Source organism: Hesperophylax consimilis, chromosome 30 (genome assembly GCF_061612785.1).
Source record: "Hesperophylax consimilis isolate HC1 chromosome 30, BYU_Hcon_1.0, whole genome shotgun sequence".
NCBI classification, from domain to species: domain Eukaryota; kingdom Metazoa; phylum Arthropoda; class Insecta; order Trichoptera; family Limnephilidae; genus Hesperophylax; species Hesperophylax consimilis.
In genome coordinates, this window is record NC_142865.1 from 7,847,676 (window position 1) to 7,873,977 (window position 26,302).

The following is a 26,302-nucleotide window of genomic DNA, read 5'->3' on the forward strand; positions in this document are numbered from 1 at the left end:
GAAGCCCATTGGATAAGACGGGAAATCTTCCTTTCCATAAGCCGTACTGCCTTTCTACAACATTTCTTGTTTTAGTGTGTATTTCATTGTAATTATGTTGGACGGGTGTTTTTGGATTTCTGTACGGTGTCAGAAGATACGTCTGAAATGAAACATTAAGGTCAAGTAGTAAAAAAATTAAAATGGTAAAAATATTTAATAAAACATGACTCGTTTGTATTTAAAGATACACTGTGAATTTTTTCATCCCTACAACATATTAAATAACAGAACAAAAAGTGTTCTAAATAATATTCGGAACTTATTTTGCGATTTTTTTCTATCGAGGGAATTTTATATAATTAACGTTTCGGCATATCAAATGTATGGATATTATCTCCAAAATAACTTCTCTTTTTTTGGAACTTAAAAACTTAAAGAGTTAACAAGAAACTTGTTATAAATTGGTAGAAATTGGTATGCGGGGACTTAGGGGGCATTTCACTATCTCTGATTATGTTCTGACTAAGCACTAATCCGCGGATTAGTCATTTTTTCGTTTTCACTATATCTGAATAACGCTAACGCTCGGGTTAAAGTTCGATTTGACTAATCAGTGCTCGAACCTCACGTTAGGCGCTATTCCTCGAATCAAAGATGGCGTCAAAACATTCCGAGTTTGACAGCGGAGAAGTGAGTCGAATTTTGTTGCATATTATTATGGATACCGAGGTTTTTGATTTACAGAAGCAGGTGAAAGGGGGGCGATGCGAAGGCCGCGAGTTTTAAGAGCTCGAATGAATTTGAATGCTTGTATGATCCATCCTGAATTATTTGATTGTGTTCAAAATAAGAAACAATGTATTAATTCGACACGAATCTATCTAAAATGACCTGATAATCAACATAACATAACCAAAAAAATGCACACTTTGCGGTGTGCGGACTATGGCGTGAAACTGGATGACGGCGTTGACCACAGATCAATTGGTGTTGACGCTAGCATTCCATAGACATTGCGGCAAAACATGACAGGCGTGGCAGTAGATGGGGTAACTGCAAACATTTTGCGATGTTGCCAGACTATTTCGAGTGTTATCTATCCGGAAGCTCGGCAACAATGGTGAAACAGTCGCAGTTGAATAACGAAGTTATTCTGATCTTTAAAGCCAGCCAACGGCTAGCTAGTCAGATATTTAGCCCGACATAGTGAAATACCCCCTTAACGTGTTTGTAATATATTCTTTTTCAGAACGTCATTAAAATCAAGTGGAGCACCTGGGTAGAGAATGGTGCACACTAAAATTTGCAACCTTCCACTTAATTATATTATTCAACAGCCTCCGTCGTTGAGAAGACGCTCGACTAGCAATATGAACGTAGCGGGTTCAAATCCCGGCATGCGCAAGTAACTTTTATCGTGTTATTTCAGATTTTTATTCATTTAAAATAATATATAGTATACTTGTGGCGCGTTCCAGATTGGAAGATACTCTCAGTATCGCCCTAGTGTAAGACCAGAATTCAGAATTGAAACGTGACTTGAAATGGCTTTAGCCGTGTTTGGTGAACAGATCTGAATAGCCAGATACTCGCCCACCTTCTCTTCCTCATCTCCATCCCATCCCCAAAATATATATACATATTTTTTAAAGAAAGGTAAAACTTTCCCGGGTTAGGAATAACCTAGAATTTTAAAATCTCCTACTATCTCCACAGTAAGCGGAAAATGTTGTTTGTGTCGTTATGGAGGACTTAGCCAGCCGAGGAATTGAACGCGCGACGCCTGGGTGGGACCCAAACGCGACGCCAGCTCAACCACTACCTTCAGCCTCACAACATACCCCAATCGGGGATGCCATCATCATACTGGCTCCAGACAGTGGAATCAGTTGGGAATCTTGTATTCACAACAACAACAAAAGGCATGATTTTTTTTTTACTTTTCCTTATTTTCCACATTACCAAATGAACAAAATTTTATTTACAATAAAAAACACAGATATTTGTTTTTGACCACTTTAATTTTATTTAACCCTAGATAACTAATCGCTCGTCGAGGCGACGACGCGCTACTCGGCGAAATTCGAAATCATCTACTTCCCCCCGCTCCCCGACCTTGACTCTTTCATTACCTTCCTCATTTGAGTAAACAGTGCAGCATGTGACGCGATTGCGATCACACGCATACTAGAACGTGCCCTATGACCATCTCGTCATCCGCTGGACGAAAGTTTAGTTATAACAACAATTTTATTGTTAAGGTACGTACATTAAGGTGGGTCATTTAAAAAAAAATGATAATTTTAGATTCTGTTAGCGATAAAAGGGTGCCAAATGGGTTCAAACCGACGTGTTTAAAATTTTTTAAATTTCTGATACGATCTTCTTCCTCCGGATTCACTTCAAAGTTTTGAAAATTTTCATTTTTAGAGATATTTTCTAGTGTGTATAAAAGTTATTACGAATCCTTTATACTACATTTTTTGTAATATTCTATGGCAAATATGGTACGTTTTTACGAATTCATTTACAAAAAATCCGAGTTTTGATTATTAGTGGCTCGAGGTGAGGGCGGGGGAAGCACCGATTGCACTAAGCGCAGCGACTCTGCGCAACCGACGTCGGAGTTTGGAGTCAGTATCGCTACGGCTCTTTAAGCGGTAGGTTGCGTTGCACAAGTTTTCGCAATGGAACGTACTCGAAATGCGTTAAAAAGTCCCATATTAAGTGAAATTTGCGACGTTAAAGACAATGTTATACCAACTTATTGTGATGTTATGAAGTTTTTTGAGTGGACCAGGCATCAAATAAAATTAAATCAAGAGACCAAACTAGAACCCAAATTTCAGCAAATAGAGTGTACTGTGACAGCACAAATTGAAGAAATATGGAGAAAGGCTTCTATTCCCATCGTTACACACTCGCGAGTAGCACGCATGTTGAGGTCATATCATTTTAAATGCAAAAACCTTCTTAAGTCACATCCTAAAATACCGGAGAAAAAAATGGAGGAATTCCGTCGCAGAAGTAAAGTGCTGTTTGATATTTCGTCTTGCAAATGCAAAGATTTCAGTAAATGTGACTGTCCTAAAGATAAAAAATACCTGTAAGTGAACAGAGTTTCATTAGTGACCAACGTACTAGACGAAAAATGATAATAGGAAAATGTGGATACCGCTACAACAAAACGAATGAAAACTGCGTTGAAAAGAAAACTTCTGAAGCAAAAATCCTTGCGTACGTCTAAAAAGGAAAGCACAGGTAAGCCAATTACCTCTCTAATCGATATTTCCACGTCTTCTGCATAATAATAATAATAATTGGATAATTTGTAGAGCGCCGTTTTTGTGAAAAATCACCTCAAGGCATCAAATGAATCCGATTGCAATGATGTTTTCAAACCAAATGTTGTATCTCAAATGCCTCAGAAGCAGGCTGCGGTCACTATTGATTATTCTACACTGTCGAAAACTTGTGATAGATATGGAGTTTCGGATAGAGCAGCGGCAGCCATTGCCTCAGAAGTTCTGTATGACATCAAGTCTAATATTCCAGTTATTGACAAAAGTAAACTTCGCAGAGAACGAAAAAAAACAAGGGAAAATATTAAGGCACAACAAATAGTTTTACAAATACCCGCATTATATTTTGATGGCCGGAAAGATAAAACATTAATTATCAGGGAAAAAGGGGGGAGGCATTACAGAGAACTAATCATTGAAGAGCATATTTCAATGATAAAAGAGCCAGACTCAATACATTTGGGTTATATTGCACCAAACTCTGGCACGTCGAAAGTTATAGAAAGAACAATTGTCGATTATTTTTTAAAGGAAGAAATACCATTTGAACCATTAATGGCTATTGGATGTGACGGAACGAACGTGAACGTTGGAAAACATGGAGGTATAATACGTTTGCTTGAAAAACGTTTGGATAAACCATTGCAATGGATAATTTGCTTGCTTCACATGAACGAGTTACCATTTCGTCATTTGTTCACATATCTTGACGGTAAGACATCTGGACCTCAAACATATTCAGGGACAATAGGACTAGCTTTAGAAAACTGTGAAAAAAGCCTATTGTTCATTTTCAGAAAATTGACGGAGAGTTGCCTTAATTATTAACTAAAGACCTAAGTACAGATCAGTTATATTTGTATAAAATCGTATCTGCAGTTACGGTGAGGGAATTACCTGAAGATTTAGGCCACAAATCTCCTGGAAAAATGTCTCATGCCAGATGGCTTACGCGTGCTAACCGAATTCTTCGTCTTTATGTTGCAACGGAAGCTCCTACAGAGAATCTTATTATTTTAGCAACGTACGTTGTTAAAGTTTATGCTCCGACTTGGTTCAATATTAAAACTCATCCCACCTGTAAAGATGGAGCACGTCACCTATGGCAGCTAATTTCAGCGTCTAGATACTTATCCCCTGAACTAAAAACTATAATTGATCCAGTCATAGAAAGAAACAGTTACTTCGCACACCCCGAAAATTTACTACTTGCAATGTTAACTGACCCTCACAAGCATATCCGGGAATTAGCTGCGCGTCGTGTTCTAGAAGCACGCAGTAAGAAACTAAGTAAAACAAGGCTGTTCCAACTTCCAAACATAAACCTCGATGCATCATATTACTACGACCTTATTAATTGGCAGCAAAATGTAACCGAACCCCCAATACTGAAGAATATATCGGATGAAGATCTTCAATTATTTGTAGCACAGGGGGGAGAAGGTAAATTGTCTCTTCTGCGTCTGCCATGTCATACTCAAGCAGTTGAAAGAGCTGTAAAGACTGTTACTGAAGCCTCGACTACTTTATGTACGAAGTCTGCAAGAGAAGGTCTTATTAAGGCAAAGATTGAGTCTCGCAAAATAATGCCGAAATTTGAGAGTAAGAAGGATTTTGCTGGTATTTGAATACACTGTCTTGAGATAATGTTAATTATAATCATATATTTTTTTAATAAATAAGTCAGAATACTCTCTCTAATTTGTGTTTTATTGAAAAAAAGTTCATTTTTAATTGTTTATCTAATATTTTTTAGAGATTTAACAAGGGTGGGTTTTTCTCTATTTTGTGAAATTTCAAACTCAATCCGGAGGAAGAAGATGATATCCGAATATTATTAAAAAAATTACGTGATTTTACATCTTAATTTAACACCCTTTTATCACTAACAGACAAACCAAAACAAGTTTTTTTTTTCCCCCATACAATCGTGACCCGCCTTAACGTACATTCATATATTCTCATATTTATTGTTAATGTTGGCGAATCTTCTACAATAGAAGCTCCGGTTCCGTCTACGTCAAACGTGTGTAAAATTAGCTACCTGTGTCCATCCAAGGCCCGGAGGATAACCAAACACCGTTGCACCAGATGTAGAAAGGCTATTTGTGGTCCACATAATGTTGACATGTGTGGTCACTGTGTAGACTGATATTTTGATATTAATTTGTTCATTATAAACCTTACTTTTGTGCCATGTAACAAGTTCCTACCTTAATTAAATATTTTTGATTTATTTCTAGTGTTTTATTGCGTAGTCCACTCGACGAAAGTGTAGTTACAATGAAACAATGAAAACAGTTTAGTTATCTAGGGTTAAACTCTACCGATTTCGGAAGAACCCTTCCTTCATCAGGAGAATATTAAAAAACTAAGAATTAAAGTAACCAACTAAATATTAAGTTTTTTAATATTCTCCCCTTGCGAAGGAATTGTTCTTGCGAAACCGGTAGAGTTTAAATAAAATTAAAATGGTCAAAAAAAAATTTATGTGTTTTTTATTGTAAATTATGACGAGCCACAACATTAATGCTTTTTACTGGCACAAAATTTTATTTATTTAATTTTCTAAAATAAATAAAAATCCGTGGTTATAAACAAAGTAATTGTTTTATTTTCATTAATATGCTAAACCACAAGTGACTGCTTTCTACCAAAATTTAAAATATTATTTTAATGTGGTCTTACTTGGCTAAGTCACGGAAATTACGCAAATCATTTGTCTGTCCAACTATTTTACTGTATTTTTTTAATAATGTCATGCCTAAATATACCTTTAACGGATATCCACTGTCTCCTACGAGTGCTCCATTCGGGTACTGCCCTGTCTTAAACATTGCGTTGGCTCGACAACCTTCGAAGATGAGAGAGTCGTGCGTAGCTCCTGGCCATCTGGCTACTATGTCCCTGATTCTCATTCTGGCATCTGATATTGTTTGAACATTTAAAGAGAAGTATCCCTTTCGGTTACGGAACGTTTCAGCTTCTGGCCCACCTTTTGGAGAAAGCAGAATGGTTAACACAATACATACTTAATTGGTACTGTTGAGAAAAATATTACATAAGAAGCACTCTTCATGTTTATGGCACTTACCCACGGATTGTATCTTGATGTGAGTGCAATCAATTGCACCTATTACATTGGGGAATCCAGCCACTTGATAAAATTCCTTCTTGACAATTTCAACCTCCTTTCCTTTCGGCAATTGTATATGAAGAGGTCTCAAATTTGCTAAGGCTTGGGACACTTTTTTTACAATTTTACTGGTGGAAGATGGACTTATTTTGAAAAAGTCTCCGTTTGTTATGTGGAAGCTACCCGTCGCATAAAAACGCAATGCTATGAGCAATTGATTGCATGGCAAAATGGGACAGTTTCTGAAAATAAACAAGCAAAACATTTAACAAAATCGAAAAGTTTTATATGCTATAAGAGCTACAAATTATTTCGCATATTGTTTGCAAAAGTGATAATTGTATGAGTAAAAACTTACCTTTCACTTGAATAAGTTAGGTCATCTTCAATTTGATTTAAAACATACAAAAAACATGTTTTTGACATACGAAAACGATTGAAGAAATCTTTGTCATTCAATATTTGGATATAATCGACATCTACGTCTTCTCGCCGCCTGTGCAACCCGATATTATTATCAATTAGTTCCGCCCATTCCACTATATCTAATATATCCAAAATATCTTCATCTTCGCTGTCCATATTAAATAAAATTAAATTGACAAACAAAATACTACAGAACTGACAAGTTCCCGAACTGGCGCGAATGGGCGCGAACATAAATAAACAAATACACCAGCAGGGTTGCCTAGTGCCTACCGTAAAAAACATTCCCTCGTACGGATGCAGCTAAAAATCTCGTACTTTGACTTTCAAACCTCGTACATTTATTATGCATCGAAAACGTGTTAAAAGTAAAATTAAGGCATACGTATTGAACTACTGGATTTAGGACTTTTTACGCAATGAAATAAACTATTGCAAGTTTCTTACTAAATAAAACATCCCTTGTGTTGTATTAAAAAAAAAACTTTATTATTACTCAAGTTAAATCACAAAAAATTAAATGTAAATCAAGGTAACATAATTTACATCTCTCTAAATATTGTCAGGAACATCCTCATTGTCATCGTTTTTTCTGCCGTATATTTTGTTTGTTGTCATGCGGCTATACATTTCTTTTGTGGGTTTAAATTGACGCAGTTTCCAATACGAGTTGAACCTTTTGCGTTTTCTGTAGCAAGAAGTGTACTGTTCACTGATTCCACAGTTAGCCGGTTTCTTAAATCTGTTTTAATTAAATTTACCTTACTAAAAACCCGCTCGCAGTCAGCATTCGCATGGGTTGAATCATGAATAGTGCAGAAAGGGCAAAATGAGCTAAGAAGTTCCTACAAGTTATGATAGATGGCACTAGTTTTTACTATTATATAATAGTGATACAAAACGTTCGTATAGCCATAGATATTATCAAAATCTCGTACATATGTAATTGTACGAGGTTGATAGTGTCCTCGTACTCGTACCTCGTACGGAAGGCCACAAATCTCGTATTTGTACGAGTAACCTCGTACGGTTGGCAACACTGTTCACGGCGCGAACTTAACAACAGCAAGGACACTGACGATTTTTTCATTCTGATGACAATTTTTTATAACTAATAACTAGTCGTTCCAGAAGTTAAATTATGGTAATTCCTGTGACGGGTGGTTTATTTATGTCTTCGACAGACCACGCTATAGCGAGCTTATATCCGATTTGCTGTACGTACAACTTGCTGGAAGTTGGAGTTTGCCTACAATACAAACAATTCAGTGGTGCCAACTCAGTTCCTTTAGAGCTAGATTAAGCTCTAAATTGAGGCCGTCAGCTCCAAAAAAAGTGGTTTAGCTTCTTAGCTCTTTTTTTTCAGATAATTTTACACCTTTTTTCATACAAAACTCATCAACCAAAAATGACACTGTAAGAGAACATATAAATAGTAATTCAGAACATATACAGAGTGTCCGGGGGTAAAATGCACAAACTTCGCGAGGCGATTCTACATGATGGATGATGGTAGACGTAAAAAAGATTTTTAAATTTATATTCCCCATACAAAAGTATTTTTCTATAGATGAATATTTATTTTCCCATACAAACAATTCAACCTTTTTACCTAAAACCACCTTAAAACGTTGGAATTTCGTAAAAAGTTGTTTTTCTTTTCTACTTCAAATCACCCCCCGAAGTTAGTGCACTTTATCCCCAGACACCCTGTATATAGGATGAGATACGAAACTATTATTATTTTGAAGAAAACGTGTTCCGACTTCCTCATAACATATTCGTGCTTTACTGAGTTTGTTATGAAATTTGTCAAATCACTCGTTATAGTAGCCTCCAGTCCCATTTTTAACAGGAAAGTGAATAATTTGACCAGATTTTTGATACTTTAACCGGTCGGTGGCTGAGTTGACATCGCGTTTGGGTCCCACCCAGACGTAGTATGTTCAATTCCTCGACTGGCTAAATCCTCCATCACAACACAAGCAAGATTTTCAGCTTACTGTGGTGGTAGTAGGAGATTTAAAAATTTTTCAGGTTATTCGTAACCCGGGAATGTTTGTCTTTCTTTTAAAAAAAATATATATTTATTTTATATCAGAAAATTTTTTTCTTTACTGCTTCTTCAATGCACGAACGATGCTCTGCTGTGTGTGTGGCTTTTTAGTTATAACGTGTTCTTACTAATTAAAACTAGATTATGTATTATAGTTAAAACGCGTTCTAACTAAAACCCAGTTTTGACTGCAACGGCTATAAATATATGTTTTTTACCTAAGTATTTTGTCCAGACTGTCCAAACAACGCAAAACACACACTCCCAAATAGACAATAAATAAATAAGCTGTCAAAAGGGCAAAATAGAGTGCAAGAAATCATTTGTAACTATTAATAATATTTCCTGACATCTTCATTATAGTGTAACTACTGTTATTTGATACTTGTTTTCACTTGTTTAGGTGGTTCGTCGCGCCTAGACGAAATAATATAAAAAATCACTATTTTGATTAATCTTTACGAATTGGTGTACATTATGAATACCAAAAAACATGCTTTAGATAAATTGAACGTTTTCCTGTCGTTCCGCTTGAGTAGAATTCAAATAAAAAATAAATTACTCAATAAAAAATATAAATGTAAACTACTAAATTTTTTTTTCAATAGTAATGTATGAACGCATTACGAAAACAACTTTTTTTAAATACAGTTTTATAGCCAAAATTATCTGTGACAGTTTTACTTGATTAACTTTTTTGCTTTCTTATAAAATTATTTATAAAATAAATAAAAACCAGTTTTGTGCTTGAAATCGAACGTTTCTAGACTCCGTTTGTCAAGCGATTTTAATGCCTATTGCCTACAATATAAGGTATACCAAGAATATACACATTTTTGGCTTATAGCTTCCTCTTAAGACGAGACGATACCCTAAAATAAAGCCAGAATTTTAACGACGTAAGTGAAGCAGCCGTGCACAAAAATATGCGATGCGTGTCCCTGGTGTATTGGACCGACCTGCGGTTGAATTTGCCCTATCAAATCTCTAAAATAAAGTGGGAAAATTAACGACATAAGTGATGAAGTCGTGTAAAACAATATTAAGCGCGCGGCCCGGCGTAATGGAAGGACATACGGTCGACTTTCCCTAACAGGCATAGAAAATGGATTTTTCCGTGGTTTCCATGTTTCTGGAGGGATCCCTCAATCGTCTAGAAAAATGTGATATAATTATAATAATTTAGCACTAATGTAACAAAAGCTAACATTAATATTTATTTATGAGGTATGTTATTATAGCCTTCTTGTAACTACGTTCCGTGCAGTTGAACACATCAACTACTTCTGAGAAAACATTGCTAACTGAATGCAATCTAGGTACAAGCGAGTATGTAAATGACTCAGTCCTGATAATTTTGTTGCAATTAAAAAGAATTTTAGGTCGACTAGTTCTTGTAGGAATATGAAAGGTAATTAGACTCAATAAATCAGGGCTGTCTATAATACCATTAAACATTTTATAAAATAAAAATCAAGTAGGAAACAAGTCTTCTATATGAGAGTTTTAATAAGTTTAGTTCTTTCATCAAGTGATTGTAGTTTAATGTTTTAATTGGTAGAACTAGTTTATTTACGCCCTATTCTTTCAATGGAGTCAATTTAGTTACTATTAGCAAATACCCTTTGCCTACAATATCAATAACACCTTCAATTCTGACATTTCCCATATATTCAACATGCTACACTAGCGCATCCTAGCGGCATGAGTTGTGCGCCTTGGTTTTATTTTATACATTTTAATGGATTTTATGTAAAACACAATATTATTAATTTTAAAATTAATACGGCTATTAGCTCTGTTTTTGATGGTTTGGGCAATAATATATTTAATATATTCAGTTGACGTTGATATAACTTCAACACGAACACAGAATGCTAAAAGGAACTAACACAGATTTGCTTACGTATTAACCTTCAAATATTTATAATTATATTTTTCAAGATTTAATCCACTTTTTACGTAATCAAGAACATTTTATTAGCTAGGATTTAATGAACTCATATTATATTTCACAACTATAATACGAGTCAAAATACAAATTAGAAAGCGCAAAACAACGCCACAATTCAATTTGCCGCCATTGAAAGGAATGTCAAAGTCAATATTCTACACTAGCGCCTCTATCGGCAAGATTTGTCGATATTTTCACTATTTCATTCATTTCATTGGACTTTACGGATATTTTCTGTTAGGTTACGTCTGTTTTTACAGTAATCCCCCATGAGTCAAATTTTTCAAAGGATTTTTTCATGATTCAGAGTGTAAAATTTGTAGATGATTGGATAAATGTCGTTGTAAGAAACGGTAAGAAAAGTTACACTAAATTGATGAAGATTGACAACGGAGCTCAGTCGTTGATTATACAAAATATATTGTATTCTTTTAAAGGGGGAACAGCACGCAAACATACTTAAAAGCAATCTATGTTTTTAAAAGACATGTTTACAATAGGTGTGGGATTGGTGAGACTATCTAGGTTACAAACCAATTTCATTAGAAACTTCTTTCCATTTAAAAAGGTAGATGCCATAAACAATTTGGTAGGCGGGAATGGGTACCGCCGCCCTGGGAACCATTTATTGGATGGCCAACACCTCTGCCACAGGTCACCCCAAGTAGTTCGCTACGTTTGGTGACTTAGCAGGGGTGCCCGGGTTCATGGGTTAAGGTTTGCCCGGGTCTTGGTGGCGGGTGCGTCGGCCCACCTTCTGCGTGGCGGGCCGGTTGGGAGATGCTGGTTGAGGGAGACCCTTTACAACCGGTTACCGCTGTCCGGGCCGCTCGATAGTACAGGGGCCCGACCCTCAGGCTCACGACTAAGGGTGGGCTGCCCCATCAGCGAGTGAAAAAACCCTGCCACTGCTGGTGTGCCGGTTCGTGACCGGAGGGGACCCAGCAGCAGCGTTTGGGGCGCATTGGATGCCCTCTCCAGCCGGACTCTCCCAGCCTATCGCCTAGCACCGCAGTGGGTGGGCTGGAACCAAACGCTCATCACTCCTGGACAGCCTGAACCCCATATTCCTACTCACCCCTCATACCTTTCCATTCCAGACCTTCCTTTCACTTCATACCCTTAAAAACAAAAAAAAAACAAAAAAAAAAAAACAAAAAAATTAAAATCATGAATATACATAAAAACAAACTTAACATCTTTACAGCGGCGAGTAGCAGGCGTCCCCGGTGCGGGCCAAAACTGTTGGTAAATTTTGCCAACATTCGCGGCCTGCACACAAATTTAAATTCCGTCCATCACCATCTTTTGTCCCAACGTCCCAACCTTCTTTTCCTATCCGAAACTCAGATAGCCGAGCCGCCAGACTCCTCCTATCTGGGCTGCCCGGGCTTTACCCTCGCAAGCAAATTCCGACTGAAAGGAGAAGTCTGCCTCTATAGTCGAGCTGACGTCAACTGTGTGCGACTATTGAGTCTGGAAAACTCCAGATTCGACGTAATGTGGGTGCGCGTCAATCTTGCCAGTACGGCAAGATTCTACGCATGTCTATACCGCTCACCGAACCATAGCGAATCAGACACTTCCGAGCTCTTCAAACATTTGAGCGATACTATTGATGATCTCTTGCCCCGCTACCCTTCGGCCGAGTTTGTTGTTCTGGGGGACTTCAACGTTCATAACGAACCATGGTTGAAGTTCTCAGGCCCAACGGACTCGGCTGGCCGACAGGCGGAATCCTTTGCCATTTGCTACGGATTAGAGCAATTGGTTCAGGAGCCTACAAGGGTTCCTGATGTCCAGACTCACCGCTCCAATCTGTTAGACCTATTCTTAACTACTGTGCCACACGGTTATAAGATTGACGTCACAGCGCCTCTCGGATCATCTGACCACTGCCTAGTGACGACATCAATCCCCGTTAGCCTCAGACCAACCAATGAGAGGCTGAGGAGAAAAGTGTGGCACTATAGGTCAGCAGATTGGTTCGGTATGCGGGCCCATTTCAACGCTTTTCCGTGGTCAGCTATTTGTTTTCGGACTTCGGACCCTTCAAGATGTGCCCAGGAGATTGGTGAAGTCATCAATTCGGCGATGGATGGCTTCATACAATCGACTACTAAAGAAACTGGTGTGGGCTCAAAGCCGTGGTTCAGTCGACAATGCTCCGAAGCAGTTCGACGAAAAAACGCGGCTTACCGAGCCTACAACACATCTCGAACGCCCGAAAGCAGATCAGCATACAACAAATCGGCAAAGGAATGCAAGAGAATCATCAATAGGTCAAAATTCGAACACGACCTGCAGATCAGCAAAAAGCTGGCTGCCTGCCCGCATGGCAGCAGAGCATTCTGGTCGCTTGCGGGCTCAATAGGTCGAAATTTTTGCAAACCCAGTTTGCCACCTCTTACCAGACCTGACGGCTCACTAGCAAACACCGCCACCGAAAAGGCTAACTTATTAGGGAAAATGTTTGCGGAAAACTCGACCCTCGACGACGGGGGTACTGTTCCGCCGTCGGTTCCTCACTGCGGCTTCTATATGAAAAAGCTGAGGATCCGGCATCGGGATGTACTCCACGTCATACGGGGGCTCGATGTTAACAAAGCTAGTGGACCTGATGGAATACCTGCCCTGGTATTGCAGAGGTGTGCTGCGGAAATAGTTCCAGTTTTGACAAAGCTCTTCAAAATGTCCCTGAAGTGTGGCACTGTGCCCTCTGGTTGGAAAAAAGTGGTAATTCACCCTATTCCCAAGAAAGGTGACCGCTCCAACCCGGCCAACTACCGCCCCATAGCGATCACATCAGTTCTGTCCAAAGTGATGGAACGTGTGATCAACGACAAACTGCTCACATACCTCGAGAAGAACAAAATTATCAACGACCGTCAATACGGATTCCGGCGGAACCGCTCGTGCGGTGATCTTCTCGCGTATGTGACGCATGTTTGGGGGCGGTGCCTGGAACGTCACGGTGAGACCCAAACGGTCGCACTAGACATATCCAAGGCCTTTGACCGGGTCTGGCACCGAGGACTTGTCAACAAATTGCATTCTTACGGACTTCCCGCATCCCTGTGTACGTGGATTGCTGACTTTTTAAGGGATAGGTCGATTCAGGCGGTTGCTGATGGTTTCACCTCTTCCTCGCACTCCATAAATGCTGGCGTCCCACAGGGATCGGTTCTGTCTCCGACTTTGTTTTTGTTGCACATCAATGACCTTTTGACATGTGCACCGATTCATTGTTACGCGGATGACAGTACAGTTCATGATAGCTTTTTGTTTGACAAGCCCCCAAAGGGCACACAAACTCCAACGGCTCGGAGGGCTTTGAAGCAGAGAATGGACGGTTATCTCGAGAGTATTTCCTCCTGGGGTAAAAATAATCTCGTCGAATTTAATGTTTCAAAGACCCAATCCTGTCTGATTACGTCTAAAAGGGATCCAAATGATAATCTAGTCTCCTTCAACGGAAGCAATCTTCCGAACAGGCCTTCCATTGATATGCTTGGTGTAACTATAAGTGACCAGCTCAGGTACGGGGGCTCCATCGAAGCTAGAGTAAAGTTGGCCTCTCAGAAGCTGGGCGTACTGTACAGGGCCCGCAGATACTTTAATAGTACACAACTGCTCACCCTGTACAAATCGCAAGTGCGCCCTACTGTCGAATTTGGCAGCCATCTCTGGTCTGGAGCCCCAAAATACCTGAAAAAAACCCTTGACTCTGTGCAGAAACGGGCGGTCCGTTTGATAGATTCCCCAATCTTAACAAACGGACTGCAATCTTTAGAGCACAGGCGTCAGGTAGGTATGCTGTCCTTGTTCTATCGGTATTACAATAGAAGATGCTCTGAAGAACTAGCGTCATTGATCCCTTCGGCATCGGTGCGTAGTCGGGATACACGCCAAACGCGCGCCCAACATTTGTACACAGTTGACACTTGTCACATGAGAACGGGTCGCTTCTACGATTCGTTCTTAAGTTCAACAGCTCGGCTGTGGAACGAACTGCCGGCCTCTGTGTTTCCTCCCTCCTACAACATGGGACTCTTCAAGACCCATGTTCACTCCTTCCTCTCCACAAAAAGACCCTCCACACAGCATCCCCAAAGATGACATAGGCCCTGAGGGAAATTATTTTCTTCAGGGCCTCCTGTGTGGAGTAAATATAAAAAAATAAAAAAATAAAAAAAAAAGATGCCAAAAATATGGGAAAAATTTGTTGCAAGACGATATTTTAATTTTTATTTTAAAGAAATACTAACATTCCCGGGTTACGAATAACCTGAAAATATTTAATGTGGCAGTAAGCGGAAAAATGTTGCTTGTGTTGTGCCGAGGAATTGAACACACTACGCCTGGGTGGGACGCAAACGCGATGTCAACTCAGCCACCGACCGGTCGATGGCTGATATACAGGATGTATCGGCAAGTACCCGACAAACTTTAACCAGCTATTCCTCAGCAAATTTGGAGTAAAAAATGTTATGGGCGCTTTGCTGTCCGGTAACATTTTTTTCCATTAAAAACAAAAAATCCACACTACGTCACTGTCGTTTGCATTGTTTCTCGTGTTCAACAGCTGCTATTTGCAAGTGTGTCAAAAAGTGTCCTCGCTCTTTCGTACACACTAAATAATAATGGTTAAAAATGAGGCGAATGGTGCCGTGCCATTTCGTTGTGATTGAAAAAGCGCGCCAACGTAGGTACGTACGTACATTATTCAACGAAACTCGAACAAATATTGCCAGACGGGTTTTCAAACTTTGACAAAGGATAAAACATTGGTCACATGTGGTGAAAATATGAATAATAATTTTTTTATTAAAAAAAATGATACCGGACAGCAAAGTGCCCATAACATTTTTTACTCCAAATGTGCTAAAGAATAGCTGGTTAAAGTTTGTCGGGTACGTGCCGATACACCCTGTATATGACACCAATCACTCCAGTGGGATACATCAGAGAAAACATCTTATTGGTTTAATAATTATAGATATTTCACTATACATTAAAAATATGATATATTGTTATTACAAAAAAATACATTCTTTATGTGAATAAGATCAAGAATCCCAACTGCTTCCAACCGTCTGGAGCCAGCGATACTATGGCATACCCAATTTAATAAAAATTATGATAGATTTCTATCTCTGACGACATTAGCCATTTTAAAATAACAATAAGGGACGATGAGCAGGAAACTTCGCTGAAGCCATTTCAAGTAAGTTAAAACCGTGAATGACAGCTTTACTAACTGGTCTATCGTAGGAAAGGATATATAATAATTAAACTTAACCCTATTACGCCTATTAACGCACCCATAGATTTCTATCTCGAACGACATTAGCCATTTTAAAATTGGCTTAAAGTCAGGGGCGAACTAAAAATATACTAGCAAAAATGAAGTAATTGACTGTCGCACAGTGAGCTGAAAATCGCCTTTCATAGACATAGAGACTTGAATTTTCAAGGGTATTTTTTTGGCTAGAAATGGATTCTGCTGATCATTACTATGCTATAAAATTTCGTATGAAGCAATTGCGTGTACAAATGAAGGAGTTATAATTTTTTTAAGAAAAAATTGTATGGCACTGACATTAAAAATGAGGCTATCTCTGGAATCATAAGATTGTCCATTCTATCCTTTCACACAGATATACTAATATTTATTTGTATTTTTTTGACATACTTCGTATTGTGGCGCAACTTGTGATTTTTTTTTGTTAAATGCTGTAAGTTGAAAAAACACTTTTTAATGTTGATATGCTTTACATATGAGTATGCTTTGTCTAGTTTACAATATTTTATTTACACTGCAAGCCTACTCCTCCTTTTCCTCCTCCTAACTCCTTCATTTGTACACTCAATTGCTTCGTACGAAATTTTATAGCATAGTAATGATCAGCAGAATCCATTTCTATCCAAAAAAATACCCTTGAAAATTCAAGTCTCTATGTCTATGAAAGGCGATTTTCTGCCCACTGTGTGACGTACGCTCCACACAGATACCCTGGGGAAAAAGAATTTACCTTAGGGCCTATGTCATCTTTAGGGATGCTGTGTGTGTATGTAAAGGGTCGTTTTAGGGAAAGAAGAGAAAAAAGTTCTGAGAAGGAAAAGGCGTGGGTATGAATCTGTAGGTCAATGTGTTCAGGGGTGACCGGATAAATCATCACAATGATAATTCATCACATCTTTAAAAGTTATATAAAGTCATGGAAAGTGATGAAACAAAAAATTTATTAGCTGTGTTAAGTAGGTTAGGTTAGGTTAGGTTAAAAAAATATTTTTCATCGTTTCTAATGACTTTATATCACTTTTTAAAAGTGTGTTGAATTGTCACTGTGTTGAGTTATCATGGAACCGTGTCCAGGAGTGACGGACGTAAGAATCGATTCCTCGAGAGAAAGTCCGGCTGGATAGGTCAAAAGGTCTCCCTCAACCAGACCTGCCACGCAGTAGGTGGGCAAACGCATCCACTGCCAAGACCTAGACAAACCTCATCCAATGAACCCGATCACCCCTGCTAAGTCAAAAAACGTAGCGAACTACTTGGGGTGACTTATGGTAGGGGTGTTTTTTATCCAATAAATGGTTCATGGGGCTCTAAGAAAACCTAATAACACAGTTGACTGAATCAAATACTCATTTGTCTGCCGTTCGTATGAAATTGAGATATTGTGGTTCAGATCTTGAATCATAATTATGAACATTGTGGGGAAAAAACCTTTTACTTTATTTTATTCTATATTATAGAAACAAACAGTGCATGATTTACAGAGATGAAACAATATACAGGAATAAGATACTTCAGGTTGTGTACCTATGATATGTTTCCTTGTAATGTCTGCTAACTGGTATGTTTATTCCTTAATTACCAGGTGACGTGTGTAGTATATAGGTGTGTGTGTGTGACGTGCATAATGTATGTGTGACTGTTTGTGTCTGTGTGTGTGTCTGTGGGTATGCGCAGTGAATAGTTTAAATTATTGACATGATGCCACGTTTGAATTTGGGCAGTGAATCCGAAAAAATGTCAATGTTAGAGTTAAGACAAATATTATTTAGAGTATGAAGAGCTCGGTTAATTGTCGAATTAGATGCTGCATTTGTTTTATAATTTTGCTTGTGGAATAGCACTGTATGTCGTTTACGTCTCAAAGGTATGTAAAAGTTAATAAGGGACAGAAGTTCAGTACAGTCAATGTCATTGTTTAAAATTCTGTGTATAAATATTGAGTCAGCTACTGATCGTTTTTGCTGCAAAGTTTAGCATTCAATTTAACAATTAAGTTTAAAAAAAAATAGAAATAACCTTTGAAATCAGCTATTCTCAGAGAAACGGGTTTCTTATCAGTTTAATTAGTTATTTTTTGCTAAATACCTTGTTACAGAGTTTTCCCAATCTTCGCCTCGAAATTCACTCTGCGCGATCAAAGAATCAAACCTAACACCGCAATTCAAACGGTTATATAAATTATGTCCAGTGAAGAACGAAAAAGTTTTCACGCAAAAAGTTAAGGTAATGTAACCCCATTTTTACGGCAAAATCTCTAATCAAAATAGGTGTAACTCGGTAGATCTTAAAGATTTTTATAACAAACAAATGGTTAGAAAAATACCAGTTCGTTCCCCGATAAAGTTCACTTCATACATTTTAGACATAGCTAAAAGACAAAAGACAACGTGTCTTTACTGCAATTGAGTTAATTGATCAATCAATTGTTTAATTGCAACTAATTCGCCTGAAAGCTAACGGCGTTTATCTTATAGAGAGAGAGAGAGAGATAGAAAGAGAAAGATACGTGGTGTGTGAGAGATACTCGAAGAAGCAAGCAATAATTATTAATAATTAATTAATTAATTAAATACTTGACGATTAGCTGATATGAAATAATTACTGTCAAAATTTTAAACCGTTTGTTGATGAAATTGTCCCACGGTTTTGATACCTACAAATTATAATGAGTGTTTTTGATACATACCAACTTACTGATGGAGTTAAAAACCTACATCTTTTTTTAATGTGAAGCCGCACAAGAGTCCCAACTGCTCCCAATCATATGGAGCCAGTGGGACTATGTCATCCCCAATTGGGGTATGTAGTGAGGCTGAAGGTTGTGTGGAGGGATGGAGATGGGGAAGAGGAGGTGGGGAAGTACCTGGCTATTCAGATCTGGTCACCAAGCACGGCTAAAGGCATTTCAATTCAATTCTGAATGGTGTTCTTACACCACTAGTATCTTCCACTGGAACATTTCGCACATCTATTATTGTTCACTGAGGATTAAAGCTTCCTCCCTGGGGACTGGAGTCAACCACGCTAACAACCTCGCCAAATTCCGATCGTGTAGGACTGACATTTATTTAGTATATTAACTGCAGTAATGACATCCGATTTCAGAGAAATGCGTATATGTCCGCATGTGTGTACGTGATTGCCACCAAAAGTTGATAGAATGCATTGTCATCGACAACGAGTCTATCTGCCGAGTTTCAGCTCAATCGGATGTCGGGAAGTGGGTTAATTTCCGCTTCCAAGGCTTGCATTAATTAATTTTCCAAAAAAACCTAAGATTCAAAAAGATGAAAAACATTAGCATTCTAAAAATAAATTTTGCTGCAGGTCCACTGTACAAGGGTTTCATTATTTTAATTAATTCGTTTCTGGCCATGTTACTGGCCATCTCAATGCGTAGTTATCCATACTGCTTAAGACGGTTTTTATTTGTCGCTAACCTAAATTCTTAATTAATTATATTGATAATAACTAGACACATTCTATTGGTTCGTTTTTAATTGCTGAATTCATCGTGTGTGGGACATTTAGAGGGTACCTACTCGGTTTTGAAAACAATCCGTAGTAAGCGTTCAAAAAGATGATTTGAAAGCGGGATGTAAATACGAAAATTAGAGAGAGCGCGCTAATATAAAAAACGATAATAATTTAGCGAAAATCGTGCCAAATCACTATTTTGATTAATCTTTATAACGAATTGGTGTCCCTACATTATGAAAACCAAAAAATATGCTTTAGTTAAATTGAAGGTTTTCATATCGCTTTACTTGAGTAGAATACAAATAAAAATATAAATGCAAACTACTAAAAAAATATTTTTTCAATAGAAATGTATGAACGCGTAAAGGAAACAACTTTTTAAAAATACAGTATTATAGCTAAGATTATCTGTGACAGTTTCATTTGATTAACTTTTTTGCTTTCTTATAAAATTATTTACTAAACAAGTTTTTTGCTTACAATCGAACGTTTCTAGACTCCGTTTGTCAAGCGATTTTAATGCTTATTACCTACGATATAAGGTACCTATACCAAGAATATGCACATTTTTGACTTGTAGCTTCCTCTTTAAAAAACACAACTCTTTCAAAATAGAGCAAAAATCTCTCGACAAATGCCTAAGTTAATAATAATAATATTTGGGTGATTTCTATAGCGCCGTTTTTGTGAAAAATCATCTCAAGTGCGCTAAGTTGCATTTAAAGTTACAATGAGATTTTTTCATACCTATAACATGTTATATAACAGAATAAAATGTGTTTTTAGTCATTTCGGAGCATACTATGCATTTTTTTTGTATCGAAGGAATTTCATATAATTACCTTTTCAACTCTACAAAAAATATAGATATATAGTTACCTACTTCAAAAACAACTTGTTGTCAAGAAAATTATGTTAGAAATCGGTAGATATTATTAACCAATATACATGATGTGCGTTATTTCAGCGTGAAATCTGATTCGATGAACTCATTTTCGCTTTGAATTTTATCGTAATTTTCAAAATTGGAACTGATTGTGTGTTTCTTTCACAATAAATACAAGCGATAAAGTAGGCAACTAACTAACTAACTAACCATCACGCCGTTTCCCCGCAGGGGTAGGCAGAGAGGACGGACCGCCAAACAACTCGGTCTTGGCACACACTTCTTGCCTCATTCACATTCATACATCGTCTCATACATACTCTTCTATTGTTCTGACTCTTGACATGGCCCGACTCAAGTATCTGATTCACTTGGTCGTTCCATGTCTTCCTCGGGCGTCCCCGACTTCTGCTACCATTCACATTTGCATCGTATAATTCTCCTTACACTCCTTTCTTCGCTCATTCGCTCTACATGCCCAAACCATCTAAGCGTCCCTTTCTTGATCTTACTCATTACGCTTACATCAGCCTTGCACTCTTTGCGGATCTCCACATTCCTCACACGATCATACATGGTTTTACCACACATACGCCTCAGGGATCTCATTTCAACAGCATTCAATCTACTTTCATCCTTTCTTTGCCAGTTCCATGCCTCACTTCCATACATCAGGGTAGGTACCAGCACTCCATTGTGGACTGCTAACTTATGTAGGTATGTACACAAATATCAAACGTACTAATTTCGGTTGTCGGTGCGTGAAATGTGGAATTATTCAAGTTCAATGAGCTCAAATTTGCTTTGTATTTAAGTATTAAAATTGGAACTGTTTATGTAAATAATTATTCAGACCTATTCATAATATAATATTATAATAGATTTTAAACTTTTTTTTCAATATTCGAATTATAATGTCCTGTAATTTTTCACGGGACTGCGCCAGTAATATAATACTTTTAACACATTTTAAAAATTGGAACTGATTTATCTGTTTTCAGAGTAGTCTGTAAACAGACGTCTGACCACCAGAATCCATTGACCTATGAACCAAACTTCTTCGTCGTTACATCAACGCTACAACCAGGAAACTCCTGCCAGTCTCCTGCTGTCTTCATACAGTTCATTACATCCAATTCAGCGGTATTGACATCCTCACCTCATCCTTACATCTAGCCACCTAAGCACTTCCAACACTTATTCGTCTAGCAGTTTTATTATAGAACCCACAAGGTAAGGACACACCGTGTCGACATACGCAACGTACGCAATACTACGTTCCCATGCCGACGTGCAAACTTGTCATTCGCAACGCAAATTTGAATCTCAATATCGCGATATTCAACGGATTTTACTTTATAGATCACTTAGTAACGTCTTACTAAATCATTTTAACAACAAAACGAGCAATATTTCAATAAAGGCCAAAAGTCAAGCAAACATAACCTTGAGAGGAAGCTACAAGCCAAAAATGTGTATATTCTTGGTATACCTTATATCTTAGGTAATAGGAATTAAAATCGCTTGATAAAATGAGTCTAGAAACGTTCGATTTCAAGCAAAAGACTGGTTTTTATTTATTTTGTAAATTATTTTCATAAGAAAGCAAAAAAGTTAATCAAGTGAAACTGTCACAGATAATCTTGGCTATAATACTGTATTTTTTAAAAGTTGTTTCCTTTCTGAGTTCATACATTTCTATTTAAAAAATATTTTTTGTAATAGTTTTTATTTATATTTTTTATTGAGTAGTTTATTTTTTTTATTTTACTAAAGCGAAGCGATAGGAAAACCTTCCATTTATCTAAAGCATATTTTGGTATTCATAATGTTCAATTCGTTATAAAGATTAATCGAAATAGTGATTTGGCATTAAGCTTTGCCTTAAACGTCAAATCAACTCGTTGGAAGCAATGACATTACAAACTACAGACATTTCATAAAAATCTCAAAAGTGGTAAGGGAAAAAACGGTAATTGTCGTTCTTTTGATTTTGTGGTTTTAGCACTAAACTGACACGCGTCGCGAGAGATCGTGTACTATCTCTAACCGAATTGCGTTTTAGTACCAAAATACACTCGAAAATGATGAGAAGGTTTTTGGTGTCCATTACACGACAAACACTAGTAAATAATAATAATTGGATGATTTATATAGCGCCATTTTTTTGAAAAATCACCTAAAAGGCGTTGTACAAATATATAATATATTTCCACTATGCCTTATATTATCAACTTACGGCTAACAGATTGCATCCACCGGTTCATCGATCATTAATACAAAACTGTACGCACAATGCATTTGACCAATGAGAAAATATTGACGGGTCGATTGAAGTTCCGTCAATCGCACTTCAAAAATTTAATACTTATTTAAAAAATATATGTAAATGTTTATTTCTTATAATAAAATTTGAAGACGTATTTCATCTCCTTTCAAAAACAGCTTTTAGTTTTCAGAACTATTCCATTTATTTGGATTTTTGAAGATTGCCGAGAAGCGAAAATACACACAAATTCTCCAACTTTCTGGAAATGAGCGGTCAATATGTTTTTATCATCAAGATGTTTTTATCATCCAAAAGAGGTGCCTACGAAAAATTACAAACTCTGATCACCGGGATTCATGTAGACCAATTTTTAAAAATCTTAAACTTCTGACAGTGACAGACATATATATAATGGAGTTATGCCTGTTAGTTCGATCATCTCCAGAAAAGTTCCCACAAAAAAACTCAACACATAAACACGCTACAAGGTTCACAGAAAACTTATTAATCCCTAAAGCAAACAAAACTATATTTCAAAAAGGACCACACTACATGGCCATTTTAAAGTATATAACAACCTTCCACGTAGCATCAAACAAATAACCGACCTACTTAAATTTAAATCAACACTAAAAACATTTCTTTTAAACAAATGTCACTACACCTTAAATGAATACCATACATAAATAAAATACCCTGTTTTTTATTTATTATTTACATACATTTGTTAACATGTAATTGTTTGGTTATGTAATATAATGTGTATTTGTTGGGTTAGCTGGATGAAATAGGATGTAACCTATAAGCTTTACCCTTTGTACTATTTTTGTGCAATAAATATTTTTTTGAATTTTGAATTTGAATATAAGGCCTGAAGGATTAATGCGTTATCTACATTGGGTAACTAGGTGGGACCAGTGTGTCCTTACCTTAATCGGTGATCGGTATTCTTCAAACAATATATTACCGAACCGATAATCTGTCACATAATAAAATGACGCAGTTTTCACCTTTGACCTGAGTTATTGGAACACTAAGTGAACTCATACAAGAATGTGAATACATACAATACAAGTGTGTGAACTTGATTTTTAATTGGACGTTGGACAAGATGTTAAGTTAATTGAAAGATAAATTTCAATTGGACGTATTTACGTACTATAAATATAATACTAGCGCAGACCTGTGAAAAATCACGGGATATTATAATTGTAAGATTTACGAAGGATTTATAATCCAAAAAAATGCCTTTCAAAAGATCAACTTATCTATCGAGTGTTAATAATCTTTAAAATTTTCGAAATCTATCCAATGATATTATAAAAATACAAGACATGTTATGTTCATATTAATCGAACAAAGAATGTAGCACCGCTTATGGAAAAGATTATATATAAATTGAAAAAAATCTTCCAAGAAAAAATAAATGCCGCCGACGGGAATTGATCCTGCACCTCTCTGATTGCCAGTCAGGTGCACAGAGCCACTGTGCTACGTCGGCTTCCAAATTTCCTACTAGGTGGCGTCGAGATATATTATATCTTCATTTAATGGTGAAATATTTTGACTTGTATTATATTTGTGTTTTAGGCTAACAATTATTGCTTATAATAATTTGTTATCCATTTTGTGCATTGCATAAAAATGTTCAAATATAATTAGTTCATAAAATAGTTTTGGCACCTTCTTTATTAGTTCATAATATAGTTTTGGTACCTTCTTTATTAGTTCAGAAAATAGTTTTGGTACCTTCTTTGTTAGTACATAAAATAGTTTTGGTACCTTCTTTATTAGTACATAAAACAGTTTTGGTGCCTTCTTTATTAGTTCATAAAATAGTTTTGGTACCTTCAAAATAGTTTTCGTACCTTCTTTATCGCTTGTCCAATATATGAGTATTTACAATAACGAATTACGCAGGAATATTTCACATTACTTACCCATGCACCAACAACTGAAATTATTATGTTTAATACTATGTCTACGTCTATTTTTAGAAGGTACGACATTCTATCAAAAACAGAGTTAATTGGGGATATTTTTTATTACTAGGTCCATGCTAATAAAGGTGTTTTAAATTTTACACAACTTATACATAACCAATAGCGTAGGGTAAATGACTGTTGATCAAATACGTTTATTAGTAAGGAAGCTAGTTTTAGATAGTTTATTAAATAAGTATTACTTTCGGACTATTCGAAGATGATTAGATTTGATTTTTTTCAAACTTTATTTTTTTTATTTATATTTATTATCAATCTATACTTATCTCCACTGTATTTAGATGTTCCTAATTGCTCACGAATTAGTTTGTACCAGAATCATATATATGTACAACTACACATATAGATAAGCCAGAAGTTTCAATTGTTCCTATTATATACTTACCTATTGCATAATGGTATTCTATTTTTCTTATAATTAGTGTAACTCTCTCACCAAGCACAAGAACCACTTTCTTCATTGGTGAGATTGCGAATATAAATATATTTTGTAACCATCTGTACTTATACAATAACATCACTGTACCCACTTATATATATATATATATATTAAATAAAAATAATAAGATTTTGAGAAAAATACATCGCCTTAAATTTATTTATTTATTAATTAAATTAGTCTCACCTCACAAACATACTCGCCGGTGTCGTTGGGAGTTAATCTGGTCACTTGGATGCTGTGATTTGAGAATAATTTCACCCTGTCCGGTGGAATGAGTTCTTCATCAGAACTGTCCGCTAAGAGGAGTTTATCCTTGAGCCATCTTACATGGTATGCTGTACCTGTAAAAAAATGTAGAAACTGTAATTATTTCTCATTTTATATTCTTCCCTTTGTATTATACTGGTCGGGAACCCATCGAGTGGTAGTTACTCTCCATATCTCCTGACCAAAAACCACAATTTAGAAATGAAAAGTTTGAAAATGCCGTGTTTGATTAGTGGGTGTGAATATCCAGATACGTCTCAATCTTCATCTTCCACGTCTTTTCCCCTTCCCCGTAGTCTCACTGACTACGAACAGATGGAAACAGTGAGGTCACTTCTTGTACTGAAGTATTTATAAGCCAAAAGAGTATGGTAGATACAGGTTCGGAAATAGAAAGATTTATGAATTGAAAGAAAGGAACAGCTTTTTAATGAAACGACTGATTAATATGTAGATACACTAAATACATATAAGTGATAAAGAACAATAAGGAGAGGAAAGAGAATAGAATTACAAAGTATAAGGAACCCCAAAAAATAAGGAAAATAAATATGAGGGAAAAAAGAACAATACGAAGGTAAGATGACCGAGTAGAAGAAAGAGAATAGAGATACAAAGTAAAAGGATCACGAGAGGAATAAGAAAAAATAAATATAAATTAAAGAAGAACAACAAGAAGAGAAGAAGACTAAGGAGAAGAAAGAGAGGGATAGAAAGCGGATACTGGTTAAGGCTCCGTAGTAAGCGTTCAAAAAGAAGAAGACGATGGTTTGAAAGAGATATGCAAATACGAA

At 36.7% G+C, this 26,302-nt stretch overlaps 1 protein-coding gene across 1 annotated transcript in view; it reads right to left on the minus strand.

Moving 5' to 3' along the window:
* Positions 1–26,302, minus strand: part of wrapper (immunoglobulin domain-containing protein wrapper) — a 60,522-nt gene that overhangs the window by 16,339 nt on the left and 17,881 nt on the right. The window contains exon 3 of the mRNA XM_089649732.1: positions 25,425–25,582. Coding sequence (XP_089505858.1) covers positions 25,425–25,582 — 158 coding nt within the window. The remainder of the gene's footprint in view (positions 1–25,424; positions 25,583–26,302) is intronic.